This window comes from Polyodon spathula, chromosome 17 (genome assembly GCF_017654505.1).
Source record: "Polyodon spathula isolate WHYD16114869_AA chromosome 17, ASM1765450v1, whole genome shotgun sequence".
NCBI lineage: Eukaryota > Metazoa > Chordata > Actinopteri > Acipenseriformes > Polyodontidae > Polyodon > Polyodon spathula.
Window position 1 is genome coordinate 29,899,938 of NC_054550.1, and position 17,026 is coordinate 29,916,963.

General features: G+C 37.0%; 1 protein-coding gene across 1 annotated transcript; it reads left to right on the forward strand.

Annotated features, from left to right (window-relative positions):
- The first annotated feature begins 667 nt into the window (after positions 1-667).
- Positions 668-16,680, forward strand: LOC121330368 (nuclear exosome regulator NRDE2-like). Its single transcript, XM_041276842.1, has 14 exons — positions 668-1,394; positions 2,822-2,930; positions 3,397-3,615; positions 4,932-5,072; positions 6,162-6,639; positions 8,198-8,603; positions 11,010-11,143; positions 12,676-12,799; positions 13,045-13,217; positions 13,553-13,939; positions 14,208-15,133; positions 15,525-15,663; positions 16,015-16,086; positions 16,294-16,680. Exons 1-14 carry the CDS (start codon positions 1,319-1,321, stop codon positions 16,417-16,419), a joined length of 3,510 nt encoding a protein of 1,169 aa, XP_041132776.1. The 5' UTR covers positions 668-1,318; the 3' UTR covers positions 16,420-16,680.
- The last annotated feature ends 346 nt before the right edge of the window (positions 16,681-17,026 follow it).

Below are 17,026 nucleotides of genomic sequence, written 5' to 3' on the forward strand. Positions count from 1 at the left end.
TTCTTTCTTCTGACCTCTAGCGGATCTTGCATGTACAGCTTAATTTTCGGCACGGGAACTTCAAGCAGAAGACACAGAATAAACCACTCTGGTATTTGACGTAATTATTCGGTCAGGTAAAAAAAAAAAAAAAAAAAGGTTTTATAATGAATTAATTGTGATAGTGTAATTGGCATATATTTTTATGGTCATATCAAAACAGTCCCATAATGACAGGACTAAATTACAAAACGCCCTAAAAAAGAGCTGTAAGAAAAATGAAAGTTACAAAAAAAAAAGAAAAATTGAATGTACATGTAATTCTACACTACACATTTATCTGAGATAAGCATTGCTACATTTTACACAATATGAAAATCAGATGCATTTACCTTGTACAACGTGCATTTATTTAATTAAATACACCTCTCTCAGACCTATTCTAGTCCTGTTCTCTACTTAAAGTGCACTCCACTGCAGTAGCCATTTCCAATATACCCTTTCCAATCTTTAGCAATAGGACTAAAAACAGAAATCAGTAAATGAGCAGTAAATTAGATAGTTAATTATATATATATATATATGTATATATTATATATATATTTTATATATATAAACACACTTCATCATTGTGGTGTAAAAAAAACAGTGCAAAGTGGAGCAAAAGAAAAATGAATTAATTGCTCTTTACTGATTACTGTTTTTAGTCGATCTGCTATAGATTGGAAAGAGTAGTTTAAATTTAGAAAATGTAATTGCAAAGCAAAAATTAACATATATCATTATAAATTGTTCATGCTCCACCATTCATTGTATAAAGCAGTTGGTAACTTGGATAATAATAGCGGTTGGCGGTCTGGTGTAATTATAGAGATCTCACTACACAGCAAGGTCTCAAAGTCTTAATATAAGAAGGAAGCTCGTTTATAGTCGACTTGGTATGCAAGTGTAACCAGCCAGTTGTATTGGGACACGCACACTCCTTTGATACTAAATATATTACAAAACCGCATGCTGGCGTTGTTCTCATCAAATATGGAAATAACACATTTTGAAACTGTTGTAGTTTTACACCTACACACATAATTCATTAAACTGTATAGACACTTAATCTGTTCTGCACATTTTTGTTGATTTATTCATGCAGGTAGGATACCTCCTGTATGTACAGGCAGCTTCGTTTCAACTCGTACGTCTTATGAATGTTAAACAATTCATAAGACTACCGTGTAAGTAAAATATCATAAAGAACTACAACTCCCATAGTGCCCCTGTTCAGAGGCCTATCAATGACGCTAAAAGTAGTCGACTGTTGATATGTTCAAGTGACAAGTGCTGCATGAATATGGCACTTTTTCCAGCTTTTGCGGGACTGTCAAGTAATAATAACTTGAAGAATGAAAATTCATCAAAAGGTAACTACATTGAAGTAAACAGATAATCGCGATCACCTTAATGTAATACTGTTTGTGTTGGTCAAACAGGCAGAGCAGCGCATTCGGCGATGTGTTGCTGCTTGAACTAGTGTTGTGTACCGGTTGAATGCACTGTTAGGAATACGGAATAGCTGGGTATTTAATTGCAGACAGGCAGAAGGCGAATAATCATACGGTGTATGTGATTTAAGCTACCGAACCCCAATCATAATACTGTGAATCCGGAGATATTTTAACCTGAACCCCAAACTAAACTATAATCATATACACACATTAAGTCGATATTTTTTGACAAGTTACCTAATTAGCGACAGGTACTGGTGTTTACTTACTAATGTATTGCCACATAACCATATATAGTTTTAATAATACCATTTATATCCAGCATCATCTGTGCCAAAATGTAAATTAACTGGCCCCTTAAAGCAATACTTATTATGATATTGGTATAGAGATTGATTTAACGTTTTTATTGCCACAAATGATATGATCATTTTGAGTCTGTAAGCTGTGTTTATAGTTTTAATGTGTTTCTGCAACGGTAAAGACTGGATTTAAAATATTTTGCATATATTTAAAGGGACCATTACAATTTCAGGGTTTATAAAATATATATTTACTAGGCAAGTGAGTGAGGGGAAATGCATTTATTGATTTGTTCAAGTAAATATTAAAAAAAAAAATGTGGGCGAAAATACTGTTTATGAGGTATCAAATGAATGTACACAAATATATTAGTTTGTAAAGAAATTCTACACATTGTTTTGTGTTATTCCAACTCAGGTGGGTTGCTTGACCCTTGATGTCAATGTCTTGCGCCTCTGTAGCCCCTGACAGCCCAAGTTTAAGTATCTTTTATTTCCTTTTCAATAAGTTTCTTTTTTTTACAGTGTATTTAAAGTCTCTGGTTATCAACCATAAACGGAGGTAAAAACTCACCAACATTTTTTGTTTTCAATTGATTGAAAGGGAAAGAATATTGGAATATCCATCTTGAATTTGAAATAAATCTTTGTAGGCCCTGCACCAACTGTACATAATTTAAAAAGTCCTTTTTGAAAAGTGCTGAGTAGGACCATGTGATTGATTAATTAATTAAGTCTCTGGAAGACTAATTGAGAGAGGGTGGGGCTCACTAACCTGCTGTATAGCTAGCACACTTTCCCTCAGTATGACAGCAGAGATTTATAAGAAAACAAGATTAAAAGTCTGCTACAGAGCATGGAAACCTGTCAGTTTGTTCTGAATGAGATTTCCCATGTACTGTTCTATGGTGTCCTTGAACAATATAAATGACAGTGATATTTTGTTTTGAAATTTGCTGCCATGAGACCTGATACATCCTTGGCTTAAAGAGCTCAGGGAGCTGATTGCAATTGATTTTGCATTCTTCTTTCTTCCCACAGGGTTGGACTGGCTAAGCAATCAAAGCTTCCGCACTGAGGATGCGTTAACACTGCACCAGCACTGTACCAAGGGGGAAGAACGGGCTGTTCAGAGTTCAGCCGACCCAAGGTACAGCATGCAAACGATACTCCGCAAACTTGTGTTAAAGACTGCCTGTCTATAGAGACCCCTCTGAAAAATTGGTTCAGTATGTGATCAGTTATTATGACATACTGACTGTGATGAATCTGGTTTTTACATACTTCAAATGTAATTCAATCTCTGTAAGGCTTAGGAAGCAAATGAAACCAGCACACTCGCATACTGATTGTCATCAACATATGTATAAAATACATCCTACCCAAATGCACAGGGGCTAGGAGTCCACGAAAGATTTGTATAACATTGGTGAAAATTCAAGGCAGTTGTCATGTTCAACATGTAGAGCGTGACAGACAGACATGATCAGTGCATGGGTTCACATTTCGAATGAAGACCAAGGTGACTTGCCTTTTTGTTTTTTGATAACATTTTACAGGAACTACCTACAGATCGAATATTTTCAGTGTTACAACTATCTGTTTTTTTGTTACAGTTTGTTTGTTGATCATCCGCCATTGGAAGAACCTGACGAGGAAGACTTCCCAAAACCTAAAAAGAAGAAAAAGGACAAAAAGAAGAAGAAACAAAAGAGAAAACACAAGAAGAAAAGCAGAGAGGAGTCAGAGAGCAGCAGATCTGGTTCTGACAGCGATTCCCCCAGGGGTCACGCGAGTGAGGCTTCAAGACTTGAGCAAGAAACAGAGCAGCCAAGGTATTGCATTCACTGAGGTCAATTACTGGACAACCTTTAATATTAAAGAGCTTAACATTCTATTCAAAACATATACGTGTTGAACATTCCCAGTAAATATGGAATGCATAGTTTTATTAACCGTGGGGTGACATCATGCCAAATTTGCCCGAGTGCAAGAATGTAGTGTAATATCTCAACTGTCTCCTGGAAAAGCATATTATGTATTATGACTCATTTCTTTACTGAGGATCTTGGATTTAAAATACATTCTTCTGCCATTTAGAAATTCTGTCAAATAACTAGTCAAACCCATCCCATTATCCCAGTTAAATGAATGTAGGAATTTTCATTATAAATCATCAGATACTTGGATCTATAATGTGTGATGCCTACGCCTAAATGCATTATACATGCTATGCCTTGGCACCAAATATCCCAGTATTATATTTCAATTACTGTTTCTTTCTGTTCAGATTGCAAATGTTTGTTAATGAAGTATGCTTCATTTAATTTGAGACGAACAATTAAAACAAATCCTTCTCAGCTGAATTTGACCTATTTTCTTCTGGGAAATACAAAATACTTGCAGCATCTAAATTTGCAGTCCCACACATGACATTTTATTTTTGTTATGTAAATGGCATCCCTGACGCACAATATATGAAAGCAACGTATCCTAAGTACGGTTGCATAACAAAAAATAAGGCTGGCTGACTGTAGCACTGATAATGTAATTGGCACATGGTATGTGCAGGACTGAACTTAGTCAGGTTTTTCAAGGAGCATTATTAAAAGAGAGAGAAGACAGTCTGGAGGACAGACTTACCTGCTGATTTCCTCCCCCAGCTAAGAATTGGAGACAGTAATCATCGAGGAATGAACAGCACATACTTCTGCCCAACACTGAATTATTTTTTAAATGACAATGTCCTTTCCTCCCCTTCTGATGTACTAGGAGTACTAAAATGTAGCAATAAAGTTAATTCAAGTAAATGTTTGAGATCGTACTATTGACGTCTGTGCCAGAGAGAGCCCTTTGACACGTCAAGGACTGCGACAGTCAGGCTATCTTCAGCTTGTCAGTGCAATTCAATCCTGCTCTGCTGGTAACATGCTGTCAAAGGAGCGTTCCAGCTCTTTGGTGCATCACATAGAAAACTGCCAAGTGTCTGCATTTCTAAGTTAGTGCACAGGATTCTCCAAGACATACAGTAGTACAAAGCCATTCACCCAGTGAATAGTTCTTTTGAAGCTGTTAGATTTCATGTTAATTAGATTTATAAGCTAAAACTATTATGACCCATCTAGTTTTCTTTTTTTTTGTGTGTTTTAAGGCAGGAGCAAGTACATCTTCAAGGTTGCTTTGTTTGGCTTGATGACCTTCAGACCCCAACAGATCGCCCTTTCTGTGTTGATAAGAAAGCAGACCGTGCCAACTGGGAGTATAAATCACTCTATAGAGGAGACATCGCTAGGTAAAGTGTTTTTGTATGAAGTGGGATCTAAAAGATGACCTATCGATTAAATGGGCAGCAGTTATTCAAATGCTGTTTTCTTGTTCTGCCTTTTAATAGAAAAGTGACACTTATTCCCCAGTTTTACTGTCCCTGTAATGCATTGCTTTTTGTCTCTCTGCATGTATAGCAGTACTTGTTTCTACCCTTTATCATAGTTTAAAAATAGGCAATATGGTTTGATGTACATACACTGAGCCAAAGTGTCAGAAGTGTTTAATTTCAAACAAACACTGTATGGTCTTGGTAAACAAAGATAAGGTTAATTGTGTGATCCTTTCGATAATTTGAAAGAATGCCACTTCTATTTTGTTTGTATACATGGCTGCTTCTATAGTATAGGTCTTGAAAGTTCCCACATCAGCACTGACATATTGGCGTATAGTCTATTTTACTGTAAATGGAGGTGGATATAAGGTATATGTGTAATAAGTATTTAGATCTGACACTGTTAAGACAATTAAAGTAGTCTTGTTTGATCACAGTGGTGCAGCGTTCACCATCAATATTTTTAAATGCACAGCAGCAACAAAAGAGGAATGTGGCAACTTCCTGCATTGTGTTTTTTTTTGTTTGTTGATTGGATTGAGCTTTGCAGCAGAAGCTTGTGATATGTCTCGGAAGGTCAAAGCTATGCTGAGGTGTACAATTGGACAATTACACTTCTGATTTTAAATGGTGGTCTGTACTAGATAGTTTTTTTTTTTTTTTACCGTATTTAGTTCTGCTAAACAAACATGAAATCTTCTCATACAGTTATGTTGTAACAGAAATAATAACCAGTACCATAAATGAAAGTTATCTGCTACATAATGGGTGAGTTCTCATGTCATAAGGGTTGTTTCCTATCACTTTTTGTTTACAGAGAAATCTATTTCAGCATCAAATTGGTTTGCTTTGTTAGAAATTATATGGCAGCAGCACTTCTGAGCATGCTAATGCTTTGTGAATGTGGCTCACAATTTGTTAAGCCCCTGTGCTGACAGGTTAATAGTACCAGCAAAGGAAACTTTTGTTTGGGTTCAAACTGTTTGGTCTGATTTATTTCAGGTACAGGAGGAAAGGAAACTCCTGTCTGGGCCTAAACCCAAAAAGGCATTTTATAACTTGGGTGGATTCAGCATCGGAGAAGAAAAAGGCAGAGAAGAAGCAGGATCGGTACTTCAGCAAAGCAGGGCGCCTGCTGCTGAGCACAGAGGGGTTTCCAGTGCACCCCAGTGACGCGGGCCCAGGTGCCAAGCAGACGCCTGTCACTAGTGATTTCATGGCAATCTCTGACTGGAAGGAGGAGGATGTCAGAGGCCCTGCCGCCCCAGCCTGGGTCAATCCCCTGGGGGTTTATGATGCCTCCACCACCCTCTGGCTTCAGGGCAAGGGTCAGCCAGAGCCTGAGAACCAGCAGGCCAGGCCAGCCGGGGCCGCTGGGAATGTAAACACTGCGATGATCAGTAAAGTGGAAGAATTCAACAGGAAGCTAAGAGAAAACCCAGAGGATGCCAAAACTTGGATGGAGTTTGTAAACTTTCAGGTACGGAGTCATGAGAGGATTATATTTTATTTGTTTATAATATATAAAAGAGCATTCTTTAAACATGCTGGAACACCAGTGACAGTTCTTATTTTGGATTAGCTGTCTCTTTGTTTGTGGCATTTGGGCAGAAAGAAAAACTTCTGCATACCTGATATATGTTTTCTAATTTCATAGAATTATACGAAAGTATAATAAGGAAAATAAGGACTTATTTTTTTGTTGATCTGTATAGTTTGTTTCTGTTTAGCAGTATTATTGAAGGTGGTTTAACATTGAACGTTAAAAAACATTTGTCTACTTGACTGCTACTTATAGTTTTACCATGGTTTATTAATACCATTACACAGTAAACTGAGATTGAATATTTATCCCCACAATAGATTTTCTTTTTTACTTGTTCAATTGAATAAAAGTCTTTTGAGACAAACGAAATGTATCGTAATTTTAAACCCTCAGTTTAACTAGCACACAAAGTACTGCTTGAAAAAACAAAACGTTAATTACTATTTAAAGACAATCAATTTCCGCTTTCTAATTAATAAAACCCGTAATGCAGTATGTATGTCCAACAGGAACATAATCAATTGCTGCCATCACTCCCCAGTTCCTGTCTTGATCTGGATAGTTTATTCCAGTGTCAACCTCATGATGAGGACTGCAACTCTAGCACACGATTATTAATAAAAACAGTTTAATTACAAAGGCAGGCTTCAACTAAGGGACAGTTGCATCCTCAAATAGGCTTTGCAAGAATCCTGCATTACAAAACAGCCCTGGTTTTATGTGTGAAGCTCCAGGATTCAATGGCCAGGGGATTTTGATACTGTACTTTGACCTGTCTGATATGCTTCATCTTACAGTAGTTGTGGGATTGGTCTAGGGGTTATTTTTCAGTTTTGGAAATGTCACCACACACAGCACAGACAAACGCTGATTTTTCTTTCGGGATTTATCTATAACTCGTTTTTACTCTTGAATCATAAATCCATGAACGTTTTTCTTCTGTGACATTTTGCAAAACAAAACCTTCAAAATTCATTCAGTATTTTATATTGAATTTTAGTTTTTTTCAAAGGAGAATGGTAGCTATTGTACTTGAATATCAGAAATGTGGACAAATTTAATGAGGCAATGTAAGTCCATAAATATAGAGATACTGTGGCACTAAGTTTGAACCATTTTGTGTCAGTAACTTTACAATGCTGATGCTGCCATATTGTGAAACAAAAGTGTCACCCAGTCCGAGCTAGTGTCTTTACAGAGTTGGTTTACAGCTGTATAAAGATCCTTTTGCACGTCCAGTAAAAATGAACAATTTCACTGCCATGTTGTTTTAACCTCTGATCATATTAGTGATGCAGATCTATATGACATATTTCTGTCCCCTTTACATTAGGCTCTGGGATGTTTCATTTTTGTTCACAAAAAGCTAAGTTCTATTTTTTCCAGTAGCAATAGTAGCTTTGTTACACAAGTTGTCCATGCACTGTATATGAATCATATAGTTTCTTAAGTACTTGGGTTAACACTTTTTATATTTTGATCATGTAATTAGGATGAACTAATGACAGGACCCAGTCCCTTCACCATGAGTGAGAGGGAATCAGAAAAGCGGAAGACATCCCTCAAGGTGACTCTTGAGAAGAAAATCGCCATTTTAGAGAGAGCCATCGAAAGCAACCCTGGCAGTGTGAAGCTGAAGTTAGCCAGGCTGGAGCTGTGCAAGGAACTGTGGGAACCCTCTACAGTGCTCAAAGAGTGGAAGAAGCTGGTCTTTCTGCATCCAAATAACACAGAGCTGTGGAAGAAGTACCTTCTGTTCTGTCAAAGTCAGTTTAGCACATTCTCAGTGTTAAAAGTCAATAGTATTTATGGAAAGTGCCTTACTACTTTAGCTGCAGTTCACGATGGCTGTATGTTGTCCCACCCTGCACTGCCTGGTACAGAGGAAGCCATACTAGGTAAGAATCTGTCTAAGAATGTATCAACATGAACAGAAAAAAAGCATTTACATGTACAGCACCTAATATGTAGATTACAGTTCTTTACTTTTTAAGGGTCTTGTGCTTAGCTCCCAAGTAAGCCAATATATGTAGCAGCTAAAACACATTGTGGAATAGTTTGGTCTTGAATAGTGGAGGCAATTACTGCGCACTTGAAAATAAGATGCATATCTGAAAGGTTCCATCAATAAAAAAATCTGAATCTGAGATTTTGAAAAAATAGTTTTATGGATTTGATTTTAAAAAATGGTAAGAATGACCTATTTTTACTTTATACCATCTACATTTTCTTAATGTTTAATATCTTGTCGTGTTATCTCTGTTGTGTTCTGTATTGTTGTTTCTGCTTAGAACTTTATCGACCAGGCACACTGACTAATCTGCTCACTTCAGGGCTTTGTTTTAGTGGTTGAATATTAGTAAGTAAGCTGGTAAAATAATGATCTAATAAGAAACAATAGAGACTGATGGAGAACACGCTTAAATGGATATAAAGCTGGTGAGACATTATTAAGAAAATGTAGATGATGTTACAATTGTACCAAATAAAATAATTCATTATATCTTAGCCATTTTGCACTTCCATTAGCTGCACAGGACTCAAATGTGCCGTTTTAAAATGTGCACATTATAGTACACATGTGTTTTCATTTTAAAACATGACTTCTGGTGCTGCTTTAAGTTAAAAGAAGCTTTCTGTTTTAAAGCCTTATTCTTGGGTTATCAGTTTGCACTGTCTGGATCATTTCACCTTTGCAATATTTTTTGGGTCATAGTATGTTGCTGGTCGCAAGCTTGTCTGTGAATAGGGGAAGCAGTTGATTGGTTATTGACGGGAAAGAAGCCAGTAAAGGGACGGGGATAATTTCATTCAGGTACAAGACAGTGTGAAAGCATGGCTTGTGAACAGAGTTTTGTCTAACCTAGTGTAGTACCAGACATTAAGTTTTGAAATGAAAATCCATGTTTTCTATAATGTGTTTTTTTTTTTTTTCCAAAACTGCCTATTTCAGACCTATAAAATGAATAGATGTGCATGGCAGAGAAATTATATGAAATTATTGTGTTCGCTACAATATCCATTTAATGGGAAGCTAAAGTACTAACTCTGCATTTCATACAATGTGGAAAATCTTTTGTTTTGGGACCCTTTTATGCTTTGCAAGAAGCCTGATACGAAGGCCATTATGCACAAGCGCTATAGTAAATTGGGTGAAACTTTAACCTGTACACAGACCTTCCTAAAAGGAAGCCTCTTGGGTCTAGTTTCCATTGGCACTTGTCATTGTGTCAAGGTACACTATATATTGAATTGTTTGCTGTACTATTTCATGTTTTGACTGCAAATTATTAATGAGTGCTCAAGGAATGAGAAGATGCAGGGGTTCATGATGTAAGTAATGTGTTTTATTGTATTCAGGAAGCTGAGAATCATCCTGCTTTTGAAGCAAGGGGGGGGTAACGGTTTTAGGTTGATTGCAGAACAGAATGGTGCTGACTTAATGTTACTGATCCATGCAATGACTGAAGACGGATCACCAGAGCCTTAGGCTGAAGGAATGGCCCTGCAAATTCAAGTAATAATGCCTTTGGAAGGAGCGCAAAGTATCCACATCCATTAACAGAATGAAAGTATCAATCAAAAAAATTCAAGTTTCATTTCTGCCAAAAAAAGAGAAGGGTAGCTACAGGGATGCTCAAACTACAGGTGCGGGGGGTGCGGTAGCACCCCCTGGATTGAAGTGCTGTGTACCTGCTTCCATCTTATACAGGGGTTACAGTTTTCTTCAATTGATTTCAGCATCCCCACTGTAAAAATTATTCCAGCACCACCACTAGCTACTGTTATCAGAAATATCAATAGATTTAATATACTACTGATTCTGCCATGACCGTTTAGCAGTGCACACACATATATACACACACACACACACACACACACACACACACACACACTGTATTTGAGGATTGTTATTCATTCAGTTAAAGATATACATATTCCATACATAAATGTATGATACTGAACAGTCATATGATTGTAGAATGCTTGTTCAATAAAATGGTAACACATGCCACCTAGTGTTCCAGATAGATATTGACTGTAGTAAAAGAAGGGAAACAATATACTGAGCCGGTACTGTAATGTGTCATTAAAAGATTTTGTTCTATTGCGAGATAACTTTCATTTAACAGAAAGATAAAGAACATTATTTGCTGAATTGCTGCATACAGAAATGATGCTTTATTTAACTAAAACAAGCAGTAGGGTATTTCACATAGAAGAAGTTGTTTAATTCACAGGTGAGAGCCAAATAAACTTATTTTGCATGAAAAGTTAAAAACAACATTTTTTTTTTTTTTTAGAAATATTTCTTCAGCAGTGCCACTTCCTGAGACAGGCTGGCCACTCAGAGAAAGTGATTTCACTCTTTCAGGCAGTCCTCGACTTTACCTTCTTTAAACCAGATAGCGTGAAAGATCTGCCGACCAGAGAGCAGGTAAACACATTCCTTATACATTCATTCGAGTCACTTCTTTACATTTACTAGGAATTCCAATCTGCATCTTTTCCACATAATTCTCCATACAGACATTGTTATAGTCCACAGTGTATACATAGTTTTAAACACTTCCTTTGTTCTACTGTGTACTTATATAATGAAAATACTTACTTATATAATGGAAGTAGGTCCAGTGGTAACTAAAGGCACTCTTATGGTACCATTGATTTCCGTATAGAATTGATATATATATATATATATATCTATATATATATATTATATATATAATATTATATATATAATGATATTATATATATCAAAATTATTTATAGTTTTTAAAAAGGCCAAGCTGTTTTAAAGTGCACAAACTATTCAACAAATTAGTAGTTGGTCTACCCCTAGTGAGTTCCCTTGACAACGTGAATATATGAGTTGCCTCTAGCTAGAGAAGCTATAATCTAGTTGATGTCTACTTTACATTGGAAAATATGCAGGGCCTTTTGAATGCTTCACTGATTTAATGTGGTTGTTTAAAATCTGGGCTGTTTTCTTAAAACATACAACCATACCTCAAGCCTATTCTAGTCCCTGCTGAATGTGGAGTCAAAGAGCTCTATATAAAAGATTTCATATTCATTTTTAAGCAGCTGAACAATAGGTACAAGGGAACTAACACAATCGGCCTTTTTGAATTAGCACACAAGGCAGCCTGGAGAGGTTATTGAGATTGTATTAGCCTTTTATAGAACAAGTAAGACCATGAAGTTGTATTACCATACTTGAACAGATACAGGTATTGTATCTCTGGGTTGAAAAAAAACAATGTAAATTTAATAAAGCACAACACAAATAAAATAAAAAGTTAATTTGTCCTTTTGAAGGTTGTATGTTCATATTCGTTCTCTTGGGGCCTTTTTGGTTTCGAATTACATGGGTATGATCTTGCATATTCTATCCTGTAATGAATGAATATTTTCCTAGTTTGCGTGTGGCAGATATTATTATCGTCCATTGGAGTTGACCTTTGTAAACCTCAGAACTTCTTGTATCAATTGAAAGTTTCAAGTGAGGACTTCAATGCAGCCCTTGGGACCGTGGAAATTAGACTTGTAGCTTCAGAGTGTAATTACTGTGATTAAACATCACTGGAATAAAATAAAAACATACCCGTACAAAACTATTCCATAGTATAATGCACTCTTCTGGGGTTATGGGAGTGAATCCCTTAGGCTTTACCACAGGAAGTGTTATGGTAAAGGGGAGCTTTCTTTTAATACAGTATGTTGCTTGGAAAATGTAGCTCCTCGTTTTAAAAAAAAAAAAAAGCACAGAAATATATTTGCCATGATCTGTGGACAGTGTTGCTACTAATGCTGATGTAAGAAAATGGATACTAAAGCCTTGGTTTTGACTCCTTTGTTATCTGATTTAATTAGGGTTATGAACGGTCACAATGTTGTTCCTTTGCAGCTAAGCTACTGCAGTATCTATGCTTCTACCGTGAACGTATTTTTGTCCTTTGTGAACAGGTTGAATTTTTGGAGCCGTTCTGGGACAGCGGGGAGCCCCGCTTTGGGGAGAGAGGAGCTCGAGGCTGGCAATCCTGGATGCACCAGCAGGAGAGGGGGGGTTGGCTGATACCAAACGAACAAGGTGGGGGCCATTATAAGGATTTTATTTATGTACGTCACATTTTACCAACTAACATTTCTAACAAATAACCAAATGACATCACTAAGTCAACTTTTTAATTTTTTTTTAAAATACAAATAAATAGGAATTGTATTTATCCTACGATACTTCGAATGCCTATTGCTAGTTGTTGTTTTTCAGATTTTTTAAATTTTATTTAATATGCTATATAAACATTGGTATGACTAGTAGTTTTCTGTTCATAGATGATGAAGATGAAGATATTGAAGATGATACTGAAGTGAAGGATAAGACTTTGCCAAAATGGAGTATTTGGCTAGATGTTGAGGCCTCACGGGAGACAAAGAACTGGTTGCCATGGAGACCTGACAAATCCAAGGGTCAGTCAGAGGAAGACTGTGAGGACCCTGATCGACAGGTACATTTTGCCATATTTGATTATGAGATACATATATACTGTAAATCTAGTGTATTACATAGTCCCCTTCTCAACCACGTGGTATTGATTGTAAGCTTTTTATGCTACACAACTTTGTTTGCCTTACAGTAACTTTAGCAAAAACAAGAAACCAGTAAAAAATATATATTTTTCACTATTACAAAAGTGATAGAACCATGAGCTACATACCTTAAAATGTGTCCCAGGTAAATACTGAATAACACATCTTCTATAATATCAAACCTGTTATTTCTAAATGTTTTTTTTTTTTTTTTTTTTTTTTTTTTTTCAACAAAAATGTTTCCTTTTCACAGGTTTTGTTTGATGATATTGGCCCCTCCATGATTAGAATTTTAAAACCAGAGCTCAGGTTTCAGCTGATGTCTTCCTTTCTGCAATTCTTGGGGATTCCGTCTGGATGCAGTTATTCTGGTCCGGACTGGAGTATAACACTGGACGAGTGGTCTGTGTTTGACAGTGGACTGGCGACAGAAAGGCCTTTGACTTCACTGGACCTTCAGTGTTGTGGGGTGAACTGCATCGGGCACACGACCACTCTCCACAGTGTGAAAAGGCAGATCGGTCACTGTAAAGACGGGGAGGAATTCATACAGAATGTCTTTCATCAGGCATTGCCACTGTTCTCTAAAGAGGAAAAGTCTCTTCTCTCCCTCTATTGGCTCCAGTATGAGAAATTAAAGGTATTTTAGCTTCTAAAACCTCTTTAGAAAATTTTGCAATAGGAAGACCTAACATAACAGCTGTTCCAGGATCTCCATTACTGTTTTCATTATTTTATTAGAGTTGCATTCAAATCATTGTGAGTTGCTGCTTGCCTGCGTTAAAAGTTCTAGCTTGACAAGAAGTAATAATACAGTAAATTCATGTGGTTGATATGATGAAACTAGTGTTGATTCTCACCCTTATTCTAGTTATTTTTTTACTTGCATCTCTATAATTGCCCTATAGGTTCTCCTTTATCTTCAAAACAAAAACAAGAAGCTGAAATCTCAAGGGAAGAAAAGTAAGAAACTAGCGAAAAATCTCCTGAAAGAGGCTGAAAACCGGAACAACCTCTCTCTCTGGAAAGAGTATGCTCATCTAGAATGGTTGCTTGGGAACCTTGAAGACTCTAGAAAAGTGTTTGACACTGCCATTGCACTGGCCACAGGTCAAGGACTTGAGAATCCTGTACTGTGCAGTCTGTGCTTGCTGTACACACAGTTAGAATTGGAAGCCATGGAAGATGCTGTTGGAGGAGCTGCAGCTTCTCGGGCAGTTCATATTTTAACAAAACTTGCAGAATGTGGACCGTACTCCGCCTATAAAGGACAAGTGTCTCCTGTTAATATCCTGAAAGCCCGGAAAGCTTACGAATGTGCATTCCTAGGCTGTTTAACAGAAAGCAGTCTGCTGTGTGACTCCACGGTTGCCACGGTGAAGGCAGATGTGGCAGTCAGCCTGGTAGCCTGTTTTGCTCTATTTCAGTATCTAACAGTGGGTATTGAGGCAGCTGACAGAGTTTATATGCAGGCTCTTGAGAAAACTTCTGAGCTTTTCTCACATAAAAAGACAGAGATTACCAGTATGTGGACTCGGCCTACAGGGCTGGAAACACTTACTCTGATGCGCTCCATGCTGCTCAGGTATCACATGAAGGTCAATGTGTACCCATTAGGCCCTCTTCGAGAAACACTTACCAGTGCTTTGAAGCTGTTTCCCGGCAACCACTGCCTTTGGAGGCTCTATGTGCAAACAGAAAACAAGTACCATAACGCCAGCCGAGCTAGGAGGTTTTTTGACAGTGTCACAAGAAGCACTGAAATGATTACTCCCCGATTGTTTGCCATCTATGCAGAACAGAAGAGAAAAGAACTGGTAGATTCTGTTCAAAGGTAAGAATTAAATAAATAAACACATCAAAAATATTCTTCATATGGTGGACTTTTTTTTTTTTTTTTGCTTTAGGTGAACCATGAAGCATTTTAGAATCTCATCCCAAAAAGTTTAGTGTAATGAGAGCATGATAAATCACAGATAAGTCTATAAACAAGAGGAGACAACATATACAATATAGGGCCTACAGTGAAGTATCAGTATTTACAGTTTTTCTTTTCACATACAGGCAAATCTCTTGAATTAGCTTACAATGCAGAACCCGATACACTTAAATGTTGTGTGTGTTGTATATATTGGAAATAGTGTAGTAAGGTAAGGCTTGCCAGTCTCTGATCATTACTAAGCCTATATGAACCATTCTAGTTATGCTATTGTTTGTTTTACTAGGGTGGATATTGGAGGAGTTTATTCTACTATACCAGAAAGCGGACTGAGCAACCGGATAAGGCTGTTGTTTGAACATGCTGTGCAGAGCGACAGTGGAGCACACTGTCCCTTACTGTGGAGAATGTACTTGCACTTTCTGGTAAGAGAAAACATTGGCACTTTCATTAAACCAATTTCAAAACATATATACTGAATACACAATGCATTACCTAATTATCATGACACATGATTATCATGACACATCTCAAGGGCGCTTCAGAATATCGAATTCCCTGCCATAACTGTAAGTACGATCTAACCAAATTATTCAAGGCAGCTTTTTGTGAAATGTGTCAGCTTTGCCCACTTTAGCATGGAATGTTGAAATTCTATTTAAAGTCAGTCCAGAAAATCATCTTGCCTGCTTTATTGAATGTTTGCAGGTTGATTTTGTTCCCAACAGGAACTTTGTTTTGATAACCACTCCCTGTGTTGTTTTTTTATTCTATAGGTGTCCCAAGGAAACAGAGAGAGGAGCAGGGGAGCATTTTACAAAGCTGTCCAGGACTGCCCCTGGGTAAAGGTAAGGAATCTGGATAGATGAGGGGGTTTAGTCATCAATCAAGCCATTCCCAGGATCTTCATATTCAACCTTTTATTTATACACAAGAGACTTGCTGTAGTATTATTTTTGCATTATTCTTTATTTAATAGGTAGGTTTTTTCAGTTAATTTTCCCATGGTTAATATTCATTCCTCGTTGGAATTAAAGCTTGTCTTCTTTCAACAGGGTCTGTATATGGATGCAATAGAATATTTCCCTGATCACATGCAGGAGATTATGGATCTAATGACCGAGAAAGAATTGAGAGTGAGAGTGCCATTGGAAGAAGTGGACATTCTCCTTGAAGACTGAACACAGAAGACTGGGCAGAACATGGGGACTTCATCATGAATCTGCTGGGGAAAACTGGTATATCAGTGTTTGGGTGATTACTAAAAGACTGTATTATATAATACTAAACATTTAGTTGTGCTTGTAAGATAAAGCATCACCAAAATCACTCTCTGAGCTTTATTTAAGGGAACAGACCTGTCCGAAAAGCCAGATTGATTACTATGCAATAACAACAGATTGAAGAAATTATTATAACATTTGTATGCCTGTTTTTGTATATTTGTGACAGTTTAAATATGGTATATATTATTGAACATATACTTTTTTTAATACATTATTTTGTATAGTATGTACTGTATGTAATGTACTATTTGCTATTAAATACTGTTGAAAAAAGGTTGTTTGTCCCAGACTGGTTTCCTTTAAAATGTTTCCGACAGCTATGTGAGGGTTCTATCAAGGGATCCTCATCCTTCAAACCGGTACCAGAGACGATGACTGCCTTGATGTCCACCTGGAACAGACTATCATAACATGCCAAGAGAGGGCCAGACTTTCACAAGCAGACATTTAACACCAGCTTGTAAAGACATGTTTGTTTTTTTCATGCTTATACTCAACTACC

What these genes read in the sequence shown, in the direction of transcription:
- LOC121330368 (XM_041276842.1), top strand. Translation starts at nt 1,319, where the DNA reads ATGAATATGGCACTTTTTCCAGCTTTTGCGGGACTGTCAAGTAATAAT. An exon ending in CAGAGTTCAGCCGACCCAAG is followed by an intron (nt 2,931 to 3,396) that starts GTACAGCATGCA and finishes TTTTTGTTACAG; the next exon opens with TTTGTTTGTTGATCATCCGC. An exon ending in TATAGAGGAGACATCGCTAG is followed by an intron (nt 5,073 to 6,161) that starts GTAAAGTGTTTT and finishes GATTTATTTCAG; the next exon opens with GTACAGGAGGAAAGGAAACT.